Below are 17,318 nucleotides of genomic sequence, written 5' to 3'. Positions count from 1 at the left end.
CAGGCTCGCAGCGCTGATCGAATATACTTCAGCGAATGGCTTCGAGTCAACTAGGAAAGAAACCCAATCAGTAAGCTCTTCCCGCTGACATAGATAGAGTCCTGGTCATAAAAATACAGTTTTCGAACCAGGCCCGACGTATCAGAGCGAGACCGTTTTTAAGTTAGGATGTTAATTATATACCGGCAATAGAAACTCTATTATGATTGTATCATTATGCACTGTATAAATGGAATTCAGAATCGTTTGGGGCTTTGCATTTCTTAACTTACACCTTGAAACAACGCACTAACACATAATCGATAAAGCGGGCACGATTTCAGGTAATGAACTTAATCGCTTGCTATGCTATTTTGCAGGGATACAGGCACTTGTGGCAATCAACTCGTATAAAATAGCTTAAAATTATTATAGCTAGCCCGATAGGATAAAAAAATCAGTGACTGCAGAGTCGGTTTAGGAAAAGAAGGTCGATAAATGAATTATAATACTTGATGGAAGACCTCTGAAGCAGATAATCTCATCCCTGATGAAGAAGCAAACCACAATGAAACAACACAATGACAGTGATGGATCAAAAGATTACTCCAAAACGAAAACTGCAGCCATAGGCTCTGTTAAAGTGGTGACCAGAAAATCGAATTATCGGCTTCTCTCTGTTCCTCGCTCAATGCGGCTGATATATACCCCGAATGGTCTCCTATCGATGATGATGCAATTGCTTCAAATAACAGTGCTATTTTATATGGTGAATTACGATTCGGGCGAACTGGAAAAGATTGGTACCCTCATACTGTGCTTCTCTTTTATATCGAAGAAATTCACGTTACAAACGTACTACTCATGCTTTCTTCTTTCTAATTTTTTTAGGGGGTTATTTCTTTGTTTTCAACTCGCAATTTCATTCGGTTCATAGAGGGGCTTTATCAGAATTCAAGTAACTGCCAAAGTTTTCAATAGTAACTGCTGGCACAACACTTTGCATTCTGTCATGCAAATTCGAAACGTGGAAAAAGTTAAGCACCATTGAAATCAGATGGAACGGAATTCTTCATAATTAAACAGAAAGTACCAACATTACCGTTGGCGGTTTAAAGAAAGGTTATTATGGAAAGAGCTGACTTACGGTTGATATACCACTGAAACCCTTGGCAAAAGAGTTTGAAGCGGTAAGATTAAATCGAATCTAAATTCTGAATTCATACATCTGAACTAATTAAGCTTTCAAGCTCTTGCCGCTCAAAACAGATGAGTAGAAGGCTCTGCTGTAAATGCTTGCTTTAAAGCAGACGCTCGGCAGTACAAATTAGCAATTTCAATGAAAGAAAGCAGAACGGCCATTTTTCGCTTCTTTGCAAAAAGAATGACCCTTAATGTCACTAGTGGTGGATCGCAGTTTCTTGTAATTAGGAGTTATACCTGACTTGACGATATGCTATTGATGGAATAAGAAGTTGTAAATATTGTAGCTTATGTGATTCATTTTCGAAAATCCAGTAACGAAATAGTTATCTCCTATGAACCACTTAGCGATAACTTTATACTGGCTTCGAACCTGGTGAGACTAAGATGTTTTTTTGATTCCCTCAAAAGAACGATAGAGGCGCAGAAGGACGAATTGTGCGAACAGGTAAAGAGGAGATGCTATTGATAATAATCATATGGGTTTATGAACATGCAAGTCAAATCAAAGGCAATTATATCTTAAAAACTATTTTGGCTTCAATATATATACTTCCGCGAATGTATGGAACTATTGCCTTTCGTGATATACTACTATTATACAGAATCGGTTTTTACCGTTTATGTCAGATGAGGATTAATTTTCATCAAAAGATATGACGCACTTGCTGCAGTAGGCAATGTGGCATTTATTACTACAATCTTGATTATTCCACGACAGCTGTTTAATATTTATAGATAATGTTTGGCTTTACGATTCAGGTGTTTCTTGCTTAGCTAAGTATGAATTCTGCCACTTTACTTTTTTCTTCTTTAACGACTTCATTGATTACAAGGCTCAACTATATTTGGATATACTATAGTATAGGCGCTTGTAATTTGCAATGTATAGATGGATACTGTATACCTTTACAACAGCTTACATAGATACACTTGATTGTCAATATTATCAATAATATTTTCTGAGCATATAAATGAGTATACAGTGTGATATTCTTAGATATTAGAGTTATCATTAAAAGAGTTTTTATGATAGAAACTGAGTGAGTCAGCGAGACCGAACAATAGTTCTTTGATGATTTTATTTTGGTTTCAAATTTGAATGGTCTTTTATATAAATGCGAGGTAGAACTGAACTTATAGTGGACCTAAGAAAGTAGTAGTGACAATCTAATAATATCATTCCTGTAAATGAATTGTACAAGGCCACTGCGAGATATCTAGACTACCAGTAAGGTTGAAATATGCCTGATGAAAATCTTACTTTGTTCCAGTACACTATAGCTGGTAAAGGCAGTAAATGTGGATTTTTCTCAGATTTGTTAAATGAATTAGAGGTCAAAACGTGACATACAGTTTATCAGAATCATTCATGTTAACCTAACTTTAGTAATAATCTTTTAGTTTGAATGAAAAGTGTCAACAATCACAAAAAAGAGTTCTTTTTCGATTAGCAAGCAACTTCGCTCTACTGAAACTTTGTACACAAGCAGTATCAGCGCTTTTTTAAGTATATGTTCTTAGAATATTTTATATTATTGCTCACTTACTTATTCGGAATACACTATAGAAACGGAGCCCTTTTTTATGAAGGATAACTGTGCCTCTACTTTAATTCTCATTTTTCTCTTTTTAGCTGTTCAGATGCTGCTGTAGATATTATTTGGTATGCCTATCAAGTTCACTAATTTTGTCTCTCTTAAATGATCCTTATGACCATTGACAATGCTTTTCGTTCTATTAACGCTACTGTAAACAATACCAATGAATTTTTCTCTTCTAAATGCGGTCGTGTGGAAGGCATGAAGGTTGACAACAAAGGTTCTAGCGCTGTAAATAAGCAGTAGCAAGGCTGAAGATCCTCTGCTTCGAGCAATTGCTATTCCATACGTAATAAAAATTTTCTACCTTTGTGCGTCGTTACTTACAAAAGTAAAATTGAATGAGTTATATATAGAAACATATGAGCACTTATATATCATTACTGTGTAAAACTTAAGTGCAACTCCTTCGGTTACTGATTTCAAGTGCGCTTGATTAGATGCAGCAAGATATTGATATTTCGAAACTACATGCAAAAAGAGAATCCAACGTGCTTCCTCATCTTCTCATTCTAAGAATGAAAATACAGCTCATTCGACTTCTAGAGTTATTTGTTCTAGTTGAGATATTATACTTTCACATTCTCAAAGGTTATTCTTCCCTCAAACGTAATCCTCATTAAGGCAAAATAAAATGTTTGACTATTTCTGCGTTTCGTATGTATGTGGAAGCCAATTACTCGTCCAATACATCATGACCTTGAGATTGACAATCAATGACTGCAATTACTATTAACTGTTCCAGCTAAAAAGCTCGCGATTGACTTTTGTTAAAAGAAATATTAGGGTTTGAACGAAATCAAGTAGTCGCATAGTCAATAGTTTTCTGATTTATTCAAGGTTTTATAAGCATTGAGCATCAAGTCTTGGCAACTCTTTTCTTTTGTCTTCCTCCAGTAGCCTTCTTGAACGGTATAATTTCATCATTTCTGTTGCACTCTTCACTAACAATAATATCTTAACTGGTGCTATTCGTTTCCACATGACGGTATTTAGGGTGGTGAACTCTTAATGACAAGTGCTGTCAAGTGCTTTACACTTACTGATCCCTAACTTTATCCACTGAAAGATTTATATATGCTAAGCGACGCTACAATGTAAAGCACTTACGTAAGTTGTTGTTGTTGCTCAAACTAAGGACACTGCTTTTAAATCTGATGTTGTTTCCTTACATCCCGAAAGTAATACGAACGACAAGAAAAATCAATATCACTATTGTCTGTTTTACCTCTCACAAACTCGGCAATCATAATGCTGAAGTAATGTTGTATTAAAGGCAGACATCCTGTCACTCGTCAAAACCGTAACGTCTCAAGGTCATTCCTTGATTATGAATACTCGATTACTGTTCGCACAACTCTCTGTCACATGGAAAACCCCTTCGATTTTAAGCTGTGGCATCATCCATCGTGCATCCAATTGAAATCTGTGACAAACTTTAAAAAATTCACGAAAACAACGCTTTGTGGTCTTCTATTTCTGTTTAAGTTGGAACGTACGCCACTTGGCGTAAGGAGTTTAGGCCTAATAGACCAGGCTCGTACCCTCTATGATAAATGTTTCCCTTAAGTTATTATATAGTACTCTTGGACATGTTTTAGGCTTGGTTGAAAACGATTGTACTTCCATTTCAATTTCAACATTGCTGATTCATTAAGTCAACACTTGTACAAAATGGCTTCGCACGCTGTGATGAACTGATCTTTTTTTTTTTTTTTTTTTTTTTTTTTTAATAGAGTGAATCCTAAGATACTATGACAAAATTTGGTTGAAACTGAGGGTTAATCAGTAACTTTAAGTCAAATGCAGTAAGTTTCTTAGCAATGCTATCATAAGGCATTATGGTACTGTTACTATTAAGAGCGAAGAAACACTTGTACAGCAGTTTATATTGAAAAAATGACGGTAACCATTATGAAACGTGATGCAATTTCCTGGTAAACAACTTATTTTGATCGATATATCGAAAATTCTTTCGTTATTGTCAACTTCTTTCTTTGGTTCTGCCACCTACCAGTATTGGACAGTGGGACAATAACAAATTTATTCATAGGCCTGAGATGTATCCATAAGTTGTATAGAAAATATTAGGCAGACGAACAACAGTGAAGTTGTGGGAGAAATCGCTCACTTTGATGGAAGCTTAACATATTTAAAGATGCCTCTCTTTAAAATATAATAGAAACTGCTTTGGAACATGGCAGTATAGCAAGTACTCCATGCGTCGTCGCTTCAAAGCTATGTCTTTTGAAGCTGACGAAAAGCGAAAAAAAAAAGACAGTAAAAAGTAGTTCCAATCAGGTTACACTGGTTGAAACCTTGAATTCACTTTTTTGTAAGCAGTACTTTAATTTTCAACGGAATTGTCATTGAAGCTTAAATTACTTCTCTTAAGAACAATGGCCGATTTAGATAATGTGCCTGAAGATCAGGAAAGTCGTATAATAATAAAATGCCCTTCGAATACGGAAATTTGTTTGGTTGAGACATATTCTAAATATCATTGATAGACCATCTCTCTACATAGATTATAGAGGAAGATCAAAAACTTCATTTGTTATCATCGCGATAGAATAACAAGAACGTGTTCGTATAGAGAATCGCCCAAAAAATGCTGAACCACGCTTAACTGATACAGTTCCATACTTGCTATCGGTTATATCGCGATACTCATTATCATCCTCAACATTGCACTCAGCTAGAGGCAATATATTCTGCGGTTTACGTATAGGTCATGCTCAGGTTGCTGGATATACTCCTCCATGCGTCTACAAACATCAGAAAATTGATCAGACCCAACCAAACCATAAGATTTTCATAATAATAGCATTACCTCTTCTTCAACTTGCTCGGGCATAGAACTTATAAAATATCTCTACCACTTGCATTACTGTTGATATCACTTTGATACTGTGGTTTTGAATCAAGTCATTAATAGTTAAATAAGGATAAACTGTCGCATAAGATCAACAAAGAGCCAATCAGATCTATTGTTGCCTTTTTGAAGGTCAAGCTACCGCTTTTTTCTGTCAGCATCAAAAGCTATTCTCTTACGTCCACACCACCACTATTCTGAGCTTTATACTAAAAGTTGAAAGCTGCTAAAATTATCTTAGAATAGTTCTTTGCCGTTAGTTAGTGTATTCATAACAAAAACACAAACCAAAAATAGGCATAGTATGCTATAAATGGGCATTCAAAAAAACACAAATAAGCCATATTTTACACTAACAGATGCGGCCGTCGTATAATAAATTTATGAAATATAAGTATTGTGGCCCGTAATTACGCATACAACTGTGATTTGCAGTTGTAGCTATAATAGCGTTGAATGCCTTTAATATCTGTAAAATTTCCAAAAAGGAGAAAACGCCACAACAGGGGTGACCTACAACCTGCCCTTCTGAATGCATGCGTTTCATGCTTCAATTAAGAATATCTAGCATTCTAAATCCAGATATGAAACTTTACGAAATACAAATTCTCTGCATTACTTAGTGCACTGTTATTATAAGCACTTTCTTCGACAGATACGCTATTATTGACTCTGAGTGGATGATCAAGCGGATCGTTCTTGCTCAAAACATTAACTTGGAGTCGCTGTTCGAATACGTTTAATAGCGGTTTTGATCTACAGATCACGATTAAAAGATGTCTTGAGTACAAATTTAGTGTTACAGTCGAAAGATCTACAAACTGAAATTTTAAAGTTTGGAGTAACTGTACCCAAAAAGGCTTAAAAACGACTTTAAACAATTTTTATGCATTGTCATGTTTGGGTAGCTGTACCCAAAAAGGCTTAAAAACGACTTTAAGCAATTTTTCTGCATTGTCATGTTTGGGTAACTGTACCAAAAAAGGTTCAAAATCGACATTGATTAAGTATCTTCTGTAACAGATTACTTTCATTGTCATGCTTGGGTAACGATACCAAAAAAGGCTTAAAAGCGACATTGAACAAGTCTCTACTATAGCAAACCTTATCATTTAGGTTATCTTTTGTTATCGAAAATTAGACTATACTTAATTCTTTGAACATCTTTCTCGTTCATACTCCTTAATAGTTGCACCTCTTTCCTCTCTCCCAGGCCGCTCAAACAATAATTTTATTTTTTTTCACAGTCTTCTTATGCCATCATTACAAGTACTCGCTGAAATCAGTAATATTCACAGCAAAGCAGCTTTAAAGGTTTGAAAAAAGTGGTTATAATGTCGTACACTTTTGTGTATTATTCCGACTTAAAAAATTTGCGCATAAATTTGTAAAACCCCTATGCCCTTTGTAATTGGACCGTGCGCAAAGCTGTCATATTAAGAAAGGTATTGAACCGCTTAAGATACGGAATCACTGCAAGAATCTTTGATGTCAAGAAAGTGAAGTATGATTAATCTGCAAAGGACGATGCAACTCGTAAGTATATTTCATCTTGCAAAAAGATAGCCATCGATTACGCTTTCTATCAGCCTTAAATGACAACTAACCCTTCCTCTTCCGTTACAAAGTACTAATCTCTCCTCTACTGATCAATACTGAAAAATATTTTATTTTGGTAAAAAGCAATACTTTATGAATTCTAGCAGAATTTTGGGCTACTCTACCAACCCACAATAGGTAGAGTAGAACAAGCATATGCGCCAGTCCTCTAAATATCTGAAAGTATGAGCGTGCAAGATCATCTAACACTTAATCAGTACACGGATCATATCAACGGTTTAATATCTTAGAATACTGAAAGGTAATAATAATGATATCAATTTCATTTGACAAATGAATCGAAGTGTATCGCAGAAGGAGATAGTCGGAGAAGATGCCTACGACATGTAACTGAGCAATGCCTACTTATTGATCTTCAGCTAATCAGGTGAAGTTATGTAAATCAGCGGCCACTCTTTAATAAGAAGGGATACTCTGAGCGACATACGTTTATGCACTCAACGCCACTAAAAAAATACTCCATGCGCTAAGCCTTGTTTGCATATCGTTACAAGATGATTTGCATGTACTACTCTGAAGGTTCATAAGGATTAGATAAATCTAGATTCCAATACAAAGATCCAAGAATTGTCTGAGTTATTAAAACATGAAATAAGAAATATGCAAGCAGAAAAAAGAAGCATTTGACCAGCGTTACATCCTGTGCTAGATTTCATTATTCTCACAATCAAACAGGAGAGAGTGGTATGTCACACCATGAGCTAGTTAATTTCATTGTTCTCCTCATTTAAATAAGCTGCTTCCTTGTCAGAAAGGAATTATTGTATCTCTTATTTATCATCTTTATATAGTACGAATGGTCTACGGTAGAGTTGATACATTTGTTAACCAGAGTCAAAAAGACTTTACAGCAATCAAAAGACACAGTAACCGGAGCAGATCTGGTTCTAAAATAGCTCGACCACTTAATGCTTTTATGCTATACCGGAGCGAAAGAAAGGTTCTTTTTGGCAGTCGTTTTCATGCAAAAGAGGTCTCTAAAATGCTCGGCCAGATGTGGAGACGGGAGCCAGACACTACTAAGGCGTTTTACCAGAAAAAGGCAGATAGAATGAAACTGGAACATTTGTCGAAATATCCTGAATACAGGTATCTCCCACAATCAAGAAAGAAAACCACAGCAAAACAACACAATGATAGTGATGCATCAAAAGATTACTCCAAAATGGAAACTCCAGCCATATTTGATACAGCCAATGCCATATTTAGTATCTCAGAAAATGAATATTCTGCTGCAAGCATAACTAATATATCGTCGTCAAAGAATTTTATCGATAACGCTAAGCCTAGAAGTAGTGACCAGAAAATCGAATTATCAGCTCCTCCAAGTGCCTTGCTTGATGCAACCGACATACTTCCTGAATGGCCCCAGACAGATACAATAGCTTTGAACAATGAAACCGTATACAATGAATTACAATTTGAGTCCGACTTAGAAAAGCTAGTCTCATACTGCCTCTCTCTTCCATCTTCAAAAGCAGTTTATCAAACGAAGTCCGAAAGAATGAAAGCAAACCATTCGATGAAATATTCTGAATACAGATATCTCTCACAATCAAGAAAGAAAACCACAGCAAAACAACACAGTGATAGTGATGCATCAAAAGATTACTCCAAAATGGAAACTCCAGCCATATTTGACACAGCCAATGCCATATTTAATATCTCAGAAAATGAATATTCTGCTGCAAGCATAACTAATATATCGTCGGCAAAGAATTTTATCGGTAACGTTAAGCCTAGAAGTAGTGACCAGAAAATCGAATTATCAGCTCCTCCAAGTGCCTTGCTTAATGCAGCCGACATACTTCCTGATACAATAGCTTTAAACAATGAAACCGTATACAATGAATTACAATTTGAGTCCGACTTAGAAAAGCTAGTCTCATACTGCCTCTCTCTTCCATCTTCAAAAGCAGTTTATCAAACGAAGTCCGAAAGAATGAAAGCAAACCATTCGATGAAATATTCTGAATACAGATATCTCTCACAATCAAGAAAGAAAACCACAGCAAAACAACACAGTGATAGTGATGCATCAAAAGATTACTCCAAAATGGAAACTCCAGCCATATTTGACACAGCCAATGCCATATTTAATATCTCAGAAAATGAATATTCTGCTGCAAGCATAACTAATATATCGTCGTCAAAGAATTTTATCGATAACGCTAAGCCTAGAAGTAGTGACCAGAAAATCGAATTATCAGCTCCTCCAAGTGCCTTGCTTGATGCAACCGACATACTTCCTGAATGGCCCCAGACAGATACAATAGCTTTAAACAATGAAACCGTATACAATGAATTACAATTTGAGTCCGACTTAGAAAGACTACTCTCATACTATATCCCTTCTCCATTTTCAAAAAACTTCCATGTTGCAGCCTATTAATTACTTTTATTTTTGTTTTCTCTCAATAAAGAATGATCCATTTATACCAAAACTTTCCATTTCATGTTTTTTTGTGACATTAGTAGAGCACGCAATTTTATATCAAGTGACTTGAAATAAGAGAAAAGTGAATAATGGACTTATAGCCGTTTAGAAACCATTAACGCAAACAAGCAGAGACTTGACATTTTGTGAATTCTTCACTTCGAGTGGTCTAATCCAACTGCCACCATTACCGCTTTAAATTCATTGGGCAAATGGTCTTACCTAATGGAATTAAAATTGCTGAAGGTATTTGAACTCCTTAGAACTGAAGGGTAAAAAAGATTACGATCTGATTTAAACTGGTTGGAACCGAGGGAAACCGGCTGAACAAGTAAGTAGCCAAGTAGAAGAAGTGGAAGTGGCGTTTAAGGATATTGTAAAAAATCGAATTCTCAAAAGAAAAAAATAAGTTGACAGAATTGCGCTCTTCATGTAGTTAGGAAGGACCGGTAGGCGGTTTAGGATATATTAAAATGGGTCGGAAATGGAGATCGTCATATGCCAGCGGCAATACAATGTTGAGATATGCGGTAGAGTGGGCTTTAATGAAGAACGAAGAGAGATGTTGTAGGCAGCATTTTTGGTGGGAAAGCAAGCTTAACCGTCTCGGATACATCTACTACGTTCAAAGGCATTGGAAGCCACAAATAGGATCAACTGTAAGTGTTGGACAGCAGTGAAATTAACTTACCGTTAACATAATCAGATTGTTGTAAGCGCAGCAGGGTAGAGCGACAATCCTTGAGGCAGGATGGGGGGGAGCCTTAGCGTCACGTGAAGCCATTGGCAAGGTTGCATACTGCTTCAAAGAAGGAATTGGTCAAGCTTTCAAAGGTAGATCGACTATGGCTGGGGAGTACACAATAGAAGGCTTTATGCGATTGTATCAGTAGGCAGAACTAGAGCTCGATGGTCAAACAGTACTCTATCTTTAGACGGATCATTCGAGCATAAAAGCGTAGAGAGTGTATTTTACCAATTCCGCGTTAATGAACATCGACCGCTGCTATTTGGGTCATTGTAGCAAAGGCTTACAAAGAGTTGTAGAAAAATGTTCTTCACTGTTTGTATTATATCCCGGTCAAAAAATGTTTTTGAGGTACGGGAAGCTGAACTAGTATTGAAGCGTAGTCCTGTATAATCAAATGGTTCTTGGGAAGGGTTGAGTATCACGTAGTTGTTTGGATGCAACAGACAGAGATATTAGTGATTTGCGGCAATAAAAGCAAGGTATTACGGTTTTGCTCTGAATTATGTCTCCATTGTATTGAAAACCCAACCTCCTTTCTCTTTGGTAGACATGCTCTTAATGTTCAAGAAAAGTAAAGTGTCTATTATCCAAGACTCAAACTGGGCTTTTCTAGGTCAAGAATATGATGTTTAAGCTGCACAGGCTGAGTGAATTTACGACGCTATGGACACGTAGAATGGCCAACGTGCCAGTTTATTCCTTCAATTGAATCATTATTTACAGGGTTTGCTCAGCAGCTCGTAATCGAAATGTTTTGCCTTATATCGAGGAAGACAAGCACCAGGAGATATCTCATCCAGCTTAAAACTACGTAATAAATATACTTAATGGGGTAGAAATCAATCTCCATCAATATGTACAATTGACAAATTATTTACCCTAATTTCTTTGTATAAAATTTGAATGCACCTTCGTTTGCTGAATGTAGAGATCAGGTTAGCTTTTGATATAGTTGACCATCCAAAATTCATATTTGAATACCTTTAAAGACAGTCAGCATGACTTTGTCCATCTTCCAATAACAACCAATTTGATACAGTAAGTTCATTAAAAACTCGCCTAATCCATGATTTCTGGCATTTTCTGTCAATTGTAGCTCATAACTACGAGATATTCCCATTCATATTAAAATCGGATAACGCCATTTTTTATGGTTATCTTCGTTTTCTTGCTTTTTATTCTGATTTCTTTTTTTTTTTCTTTTTTTTTTTTTTTTTGTTTGTTTGTTTACCAGTATGTACAGTTGGCCATCATGTCTTCGTCCATGAGCTCCTCTTGCACCATTTGAAATAGTAGAAATCCTTTCAAGTCATCTTTATTAGTAACCGATCGAGCTATCAAATATCTTGCTTCTTGTGCGGTCATTTCTTTTCTTTTGCCTTCTTCATCCCAGCCATCATTTGAGTTTTTGTACCTGACAGATAGTTCGAATAGTTGTCAGAAACAGTCAATTATCCCAAACTTACTCAGGGCAAAAACTGCCTTTACATATCATAGAGATTGTGCTTTACAAGTTGGAATGTCCACTCTCGTAAATGGTTAGGTAACTGATCAATATGGTAGTAGTCTATTGTCACCTCTAGGTCTTGGCTTTATTTCTATGTCAGCTTACTACTATTTTTATTTCAGGTACCAGATTAAAAAGTGCTGCTACCGTTGGTACAATATCGGTGTATCTAAGAATTGCACCAAGTTTCTCTCCTACCAGGTAATATTTTATGACGGGCTTTAGTTAATTCATACACATTTAGACATTTTTGTCTTTGAAATGTTTGTTTACCTCATTGACCCTTTTTAGTAAGCTATCGTTCTGAAACTGTTGATAAGCATAGACAGATCGAAGGCCCAGAGTCCAAAGAATGAGCAAAAATGGCTTAGCTGAACTCGACTCTTAGATTGGCTCTTTTTTTAATAGAGAGATGGTTGTGTGTGTGCGTATACCTGATGTGTTGGCATAATCCGTTTGGTGGAACGAGAAAAAAAAAGAGAAGATAAAATGAGAAAGAGAAAAAAGTGACACGTTTCAGTGCCTACTTTGCTGCTGAAAGGGAGCCCTTTTTTTCAGTTTTCCTTTTTCCCTTTCGCCCCACATAAACAATAAAATTTTGAAGTAAACACTCACTCAACTTGCATTTTCCGTACAATAAAGTAAGAAAACATAATGACCCTCGCTACAAGCCCAACCATAACAGCACCAGTCTCAACACCACGAACGAAAGGTTACAACCCTCCAGAAGTGAGCTTGTCTAAAGACGGTGACAAAGTCCTTTGTAAAGCTCATGGTCTCGAGAAATGTACTCCATGCAAAGTTGATTGGACTGAACACAATGTACTGGCTTTCGATTTGAAACATGTAAAAGATCTTCCTCCTCCCAACGCTGCCAACCCTACTCGTAATGCGCAAGTGATACGTTTGAAAGAAGAGGGTAATAAGTACTTCAAGAAAGAGAATTATAAAGAAGCGATTCGGTTCTATACTATGGCTGTTGATTTATCGTGGAGTCGACCTCTTTGGGAGCCATTGGCCTTTCAATATGTGAGAGATGAATTGTGTCCCGTCTTGAGTAATCGGTCAGCTGCGTATATGGCTCTCAATGAATTTGTGAATGCATATGTAGACGCAGATATGGTGACGCGATTGAGACGGGAATGGAGTAAAGGTTGGTTTAGAAAGGGGAAGGCTCTGGTAGGATTGGGAAGATTGGATGATGCAGCCGAAGCGTATGAGACTGGTTTGAGATTCGATCATGAAGGTGAAGAGCTGAAGAAGGCATTGAAAGAAATAGGACGCAACGTAGAGTAATGCTGTGAACCACAGCAATAGTAATATAACAGACAATGATTGATTTCCATATCAATAAAATTAGTATATCCCCTTATTATCTCTTCTAAAATTAGTGAATTTTAATCTTTCTAATGTACGATGTAACTGTCAAAATAAATTTTTTATTTCACTATCCACATCGTAACGATGTTGATAGAATGAATGAAATGAAGGTTGAAGCAATTATTTTAAAAGATATAGATAGAAAGAGGTCGAAATTGCATGAAGTGTACACTATGCTTATCGTCAACAACACACGGCAACTGTTCTATGAGTTACAATTTACTTGCGCAGAGAAGGCTCTTGTTCTCTAGCTGCCTCTTCTTGTAAACGAGTAACTTCTTGGATTTTACTCTGCAATTTCATTGTATGTGAATCGATCCATTGTAATGAAGATAAATGGGAATTGAGGATTTGAACGATTTGACCAACCTAAAGTACGGAATGAAGAAAGAGACGCATTGAGTTGAGAATTCCATAAAAGAGACCGTTATAAATAGTAAGCATTTATTTCTATGGCTTACCACATCATCATCGTCTGAAGAAGATACTTGTTTGGTGTTACCCATCTTATTAATCTCCTCGACCATAACATTCAAATTTCTGCTGATATCATCCAACTGGTGATTGAGATTCTCACCCAATGCATAAGCTTTTTCTCTTTGTACGTCAGCAGGCTGCATTGGTTGTTGTAAATTACTTTCGTCAAAGACTTCCTTAATTTGCTTCTCATAAGTGTCAAGCAAGGAGTTGAGTTCTTCTTGTTGAGAGTTGATGTATGTTAAGTTTTGTTCCACTTCCTGCTGATGAGCTTCAATCTTGGTGACCTTATTCCATAACTCGGAGATGCTGTTACCGTTTTCAATCAACTTTTGATCCCACTGAGCGACTATATTGGCTTGTCGGTGGAAATCACGTGTCTGTTCCTCTAACTCCTTTGTCCAAGTGTTGAGAATTTCGCCCATGGTTTTATTTCTTAATGAAGTAGGTAAAGGAACAGAAACCGATTTTTCGGCTGAAACAGTAGGCTGTGTAGTAAGCGTTGTTGTGCCTGTTGTAGTAGCAGGCGCTGTTGAGGTTGTAGTAGCAGTTGTTGCTGGAGCAGAAGCACCTACAAATGTAAATGGTTACTTTTAGTTCATTCATAAACCCCTATTACGCAAGTATCTATCCAAGTCAAATTAGAGCTTTCTGTTACCACTTGTCTTTGATCCAAAACCAGCAAAACTAGGTGCTGCGGTATTTTGTGAAGCGTTGGTCGTAGTTGCAGTGGCTGTAGATGATGGTGCTGAAGTTGTTGAAGTTGTAAAAGAGAAACCACTTGCAGGTTTAGGTGTGGCTCCAAATCCAGCAAAGCCTCCAGAGGCAGGGGCTGTTGTTGTTGCTGTTGAAGTGGGTGTGGTGCTAGCAGGTGTGGTAAAACTAAATCCAGTGCTTGCCGCAGGTGCTGTTGTGGCAGCTGTAGTAGCGGTAGTAGCAGATGTTGCTGCCGTGCCGAATGCACCACCAAGGCTAGGCGTAGCAGGTTTCGAACCGAAACTGAAACCACCAGTGGCAGCAGGTGCAGCAGCAGTGGAAGTAGGGGTTGTCGTGGCGCCGAAACCACCAAATCCGCCCGAGGCAGGCTTAGAGGCAGTGGAACCAAAACCACCAAAGCCACCTCCACTAGCATTCGCAGGTGCAGAAGTTGTATTGAACCCGCCAAAGCCACCTCCACTAGCATTCGCAGGTGTAGATGTTGTATTGAATCCGCCAAAGCCACCTCCACTAGCATTCGCAGGTGCAGAAGTTGTATTGAACCCGCCAAAACCACCCGTGGCAGGTGCTGAGCTGGTAGCTGTACCGCCAAACCCACCTAAAGTATTAGAGGGGGCAGGTGTACTTGTGTTGGTGCCAAACCCACCGAATCCACCAGCAGTCGAGGCAGGTGTTGCAGTTGAACTTCCAAATGAAAAGCCTGAATTGGCGGGAGTAGTACCTGCAGCTATTTACAATAATAAAAAGTGAATATTCAACATTGACGGAATCAACACAGTTCTGATTATTGTACTTTACAAGTACCAAACGAAAATCCGGATCCGGCTGGTTTATTTGTGTTATTGTTACCGAAGAAAGCTATTTATGTGAATAAAAGGTTGAGCAATTAAGAGATTAATTCCAACTGAAGGAAATTACAAAAAGATGTCACATACACATTATAAATCTTGCCGTTAATGTTTGAGAAGAGTCTCTTATGCCTGATCTGGTATAAGAAAATGTGGATTTCGAAAAGGAAAAAAACTACAAGTAAGGAAAAGAGATTTAAACGATCTTTTCTTTTGTCTCTTGTGGTCGACTCTCGCTTCAAACTCAAAACGCGTTTTTTCAAACCTTCAGAGCAAAATTGTGCAGGAAAGTGCTGAAAATCTGTGACGTTGCTTGTCAGTATTACTATCAACTCGAAACTTTTCGTTCCGAATCGGAAACTCCACATTGACTACGGGGCTTCGATGTGGAAAGCCGATGCGCCAGATTACACCACTAGAACAAAGCCCTTTTACTTTGGGACCTCACATTCATATCAATACGTCTTCATTTTCTTTTGGTTTTTCAGCTTGATTTTCTTCAATGATTGAATTTAGTTGTTGTATGAAAGTAGTAATTTGCTCACTTTATCACTTTTAATATTCTAAGATTTCATGCACTGAATAAAGCCGTCATATCTCACAATTTTTCATGGATCTTTACATATGATAGTTTCCTTTATGAAGTGCATTTGCACTGTTCCAGACAGTTGTTAAATGCAGCTTGGGCTGAACAGACTTACTAGATATTATCTTGGGACGTCAAATCTTAGCCAAATATAAGGCGCAGATGAAACGCTCAGGCAATCATACATCAAAATAGATGTGTCCTCAGCTGCTTGATTTGCCAATGCTTTAGAGATTATCGCAGTCGAGCACACTGAGGAGCAGGCAAGTACTGCTATAATATTGAATTTTCCAATAATAAGATGAACTTGTCTGCGGTTGAGAAGAGCTCACCTCCTAATTCAGTCTCCATATCAACTAACTGTTGACAAAACTTGACGCTCTGTTCGCGGTTCCAGATAAATGTCGACGGGATACAGCACACTGATCGATGTTTAACACCATTCATTTGGTAACGATGAATACAAGATCAAATATACTGCTCCTCACGCCCATTGTATGCAATATCTAGCAGTTATATGGATTTAAAAGGCCTTTTTTTTTGCTTTTCCAAAATGGTTTGTGCCATCCATACAGCTTTTGCCATAATGATGTAGCACTAAGAAAATTTCACACTTTAAAAAAAATGTCGCAATTTCGAAATTTACTGTTGTTTGAGAAATGCCTGAGCGCGGCTGCTGCAAAACAGCTTGGGATTCACGTTTGTACAGCGCAGAAAATGGGCTGAACAGTACGAGAGGGAACCTGATAATATCTTTGAGAAAAGGAAAAAGACTAGTCGTCCACGCATTCTCAACGAGGAGCACAAAAAAGTTATTCTTGAGTGTATTGATGCGAACCCTTCAGTCGTCTTGGACGACCTGATGAAGCACTTACGACAAGTATTCACAGAATTAAAAGTAACCAAAAGTACCTTGTTTGATTTTGTAGAAAAGCACTGCATCTTGTCTCTCAAAAAAGCTCGTTTTTGGACCCGTAGATCGGAACAGCGAGAAAAAAGATTCAAGAACGCCTGGAGGGGATTCATAAATGGGGAAAAAACAGACATGGATTTTACGACCAACTGCGTCTTCCTTGATGAATCTGCATTTCATATTAGTTTGAAACGTAGTATGGCATGGTCAAAGAAAGGCTCACCTGCAGTGGTCACAGTTCCCAAAACACGAGCAAAAACAACAACCATTTTAGGTGCAATTTCTGCCCTAGGTCTGATTAAATGTAGCCTTAGGCTTCCTCAGCCTCCATCCAATAAAAAGAGAAAAGCGAGGAGAAGACGTTGGGCGTGTGAGCAAAGGGACAGTTACGGGACATTATGTTAGTTTTCTAAAAGCCACGATG

General features: G+C 37.5%; 5 protein-coding genes across 5 annotated transcripts; 3 read left to right on the top strand and 2 right to left on the bottom strand.

Annotated features, from left to right (window-relative positions):
* Positions 1-547: 547 nt before the first annotated feature.
* BDF20DRAFT_988404 (uncharacterized protein) lies at positions 548-2,230 on the top strand (the record flags this gene model as incomplete). Its single annotated transcript, XM_053085272.1, has 4 exons — positions 548-834; positions 1,066-1,101; positions 1,498-1,630; positions 1,788-2,230. 4 exons carry the CDS (start codon positions 548-550, stop codon positions 1,821-1,823), a joined length of 492 nt encoding a protein of 163 aa, XP_052935738.1. The 3' UTR covers positions 1,824-2,230.
* A 5,946-nt stretch (positions 2,231-8,176) lies between these two features.
* On the top strand, positions 8,177-8,425 carry BDF20DRAFT_787907 (high mobility group box domain-containing protein; the record flags this gene model as incomplete). Its single annotated transcript, XM_053076139.1, has 1 exon — positions 8,177-8,425. A coding segment is annotated over one exon (249 nt), but the record flags the coding sequence as incomplete, so codon positions are not given.
* Positions 8,426-11,179: 2,754 nt separating this feature from the next.
* Positions 11,180-11,831, bottom strand: BDF20DRAFT_906474 (uncharacterized protein; the record flags this gene model as incomplete). Its single annotated transcript, XM_053083278.1, has 4 exons — positions 11,180-11,273; positions 11,345-11,384; positions 11,448-11,569; positions 11,698-11,831. 4 exons carry the CDS (start codon positions 11,829-11,831, stop codon positions 11,180-11,182), a joined length of 390 nt encoding a protein of 129 aa, XP_052935736.1.
* A 796-nt stretch (positions 11,832-12,627) lies between these two features.
* On the top strand, positions 12,628-13,269 carry BDF20DRAFT_913764 (uncharacterized protein; the record flags this gene model as incomplete). The annotated part of the gene is made up of 1 exon (XM_053084109.1): positions 12,628-13,269. One exon carries the CDS (start codon positions 12,628-12,630, stop codon positions 13,267-13,269), a length of 642 nt encoding a protein of 213 aa, XP_052935735.1.
* Positions 13,270-13,420: 151 nt separating this feature from the next.
* BDF20DRAFT_568282 (Nsp1-like C-terminal region-domain-containing protein) lies at positions 13,421-15,639 on the bottom strand. The gene is made up of 5 exons (XM_053075768.1): positions 15,483-15,639; positions 15,352-15,405; positions 14,489-15,274; positions 13,815-14,401; positions 13,421-13,722 (listed from the first exon to the last, which is right to left on the bottom strand). Exons 1-5 carry the CDS (start codon positions 15,484-15,486, stop codon positions 13,573-13,575), a joined length of 1,581 nt encoding a protein of 526 aa, XP_052935734.1. The 5' UTR covers positions 15,487-15,639; the 3' UTR covers positions 13,421-13,572.
* Positions 15,640-17,318: the final 1,679 nt, after the last annotated feature.

Source organism: Mycotypha africana (assembly GCF_025528875.1).
Source record: "Mycotypha africana strain NRRL 2978 chromosome Unknown BDF20scaffold_6, whole genome shotgun sequence".
Taxonomy (NCBI): domain Eukaryota; kingdom Fungi; phylum Mucoromycota; class Mucoromycetes; order Mucorales; family Mycotyphaceae; genus Mycotypha; species Mycotypha africana.
The sequence above is the reverse complement of the archived record's forward strand: the minus strand, read 5'-3'. Positions and strand labels throughout refer to the sequence as shown.

Excerpts from the sequence above, each read along its gene's own strand:
- BDF20DRAFT_568282 (XM_053075768.1), bottom strand. Across the intron at positions 15,275-15,351 it reads CGGATCCGGATTTTCGTTTG|CTGCAGGTACTACTCCCGCC; the intron begins GTACTTGTAAAG and ends TATTGTAAATAG. Across the intron at positions 13,723-13,814 it reads CTTCAGACGATGATGATGTG|GTTGGTCAAATCGTTCAAAT; the intron begins GTAAGCCATAGA and ends TCCGTACTTTAG.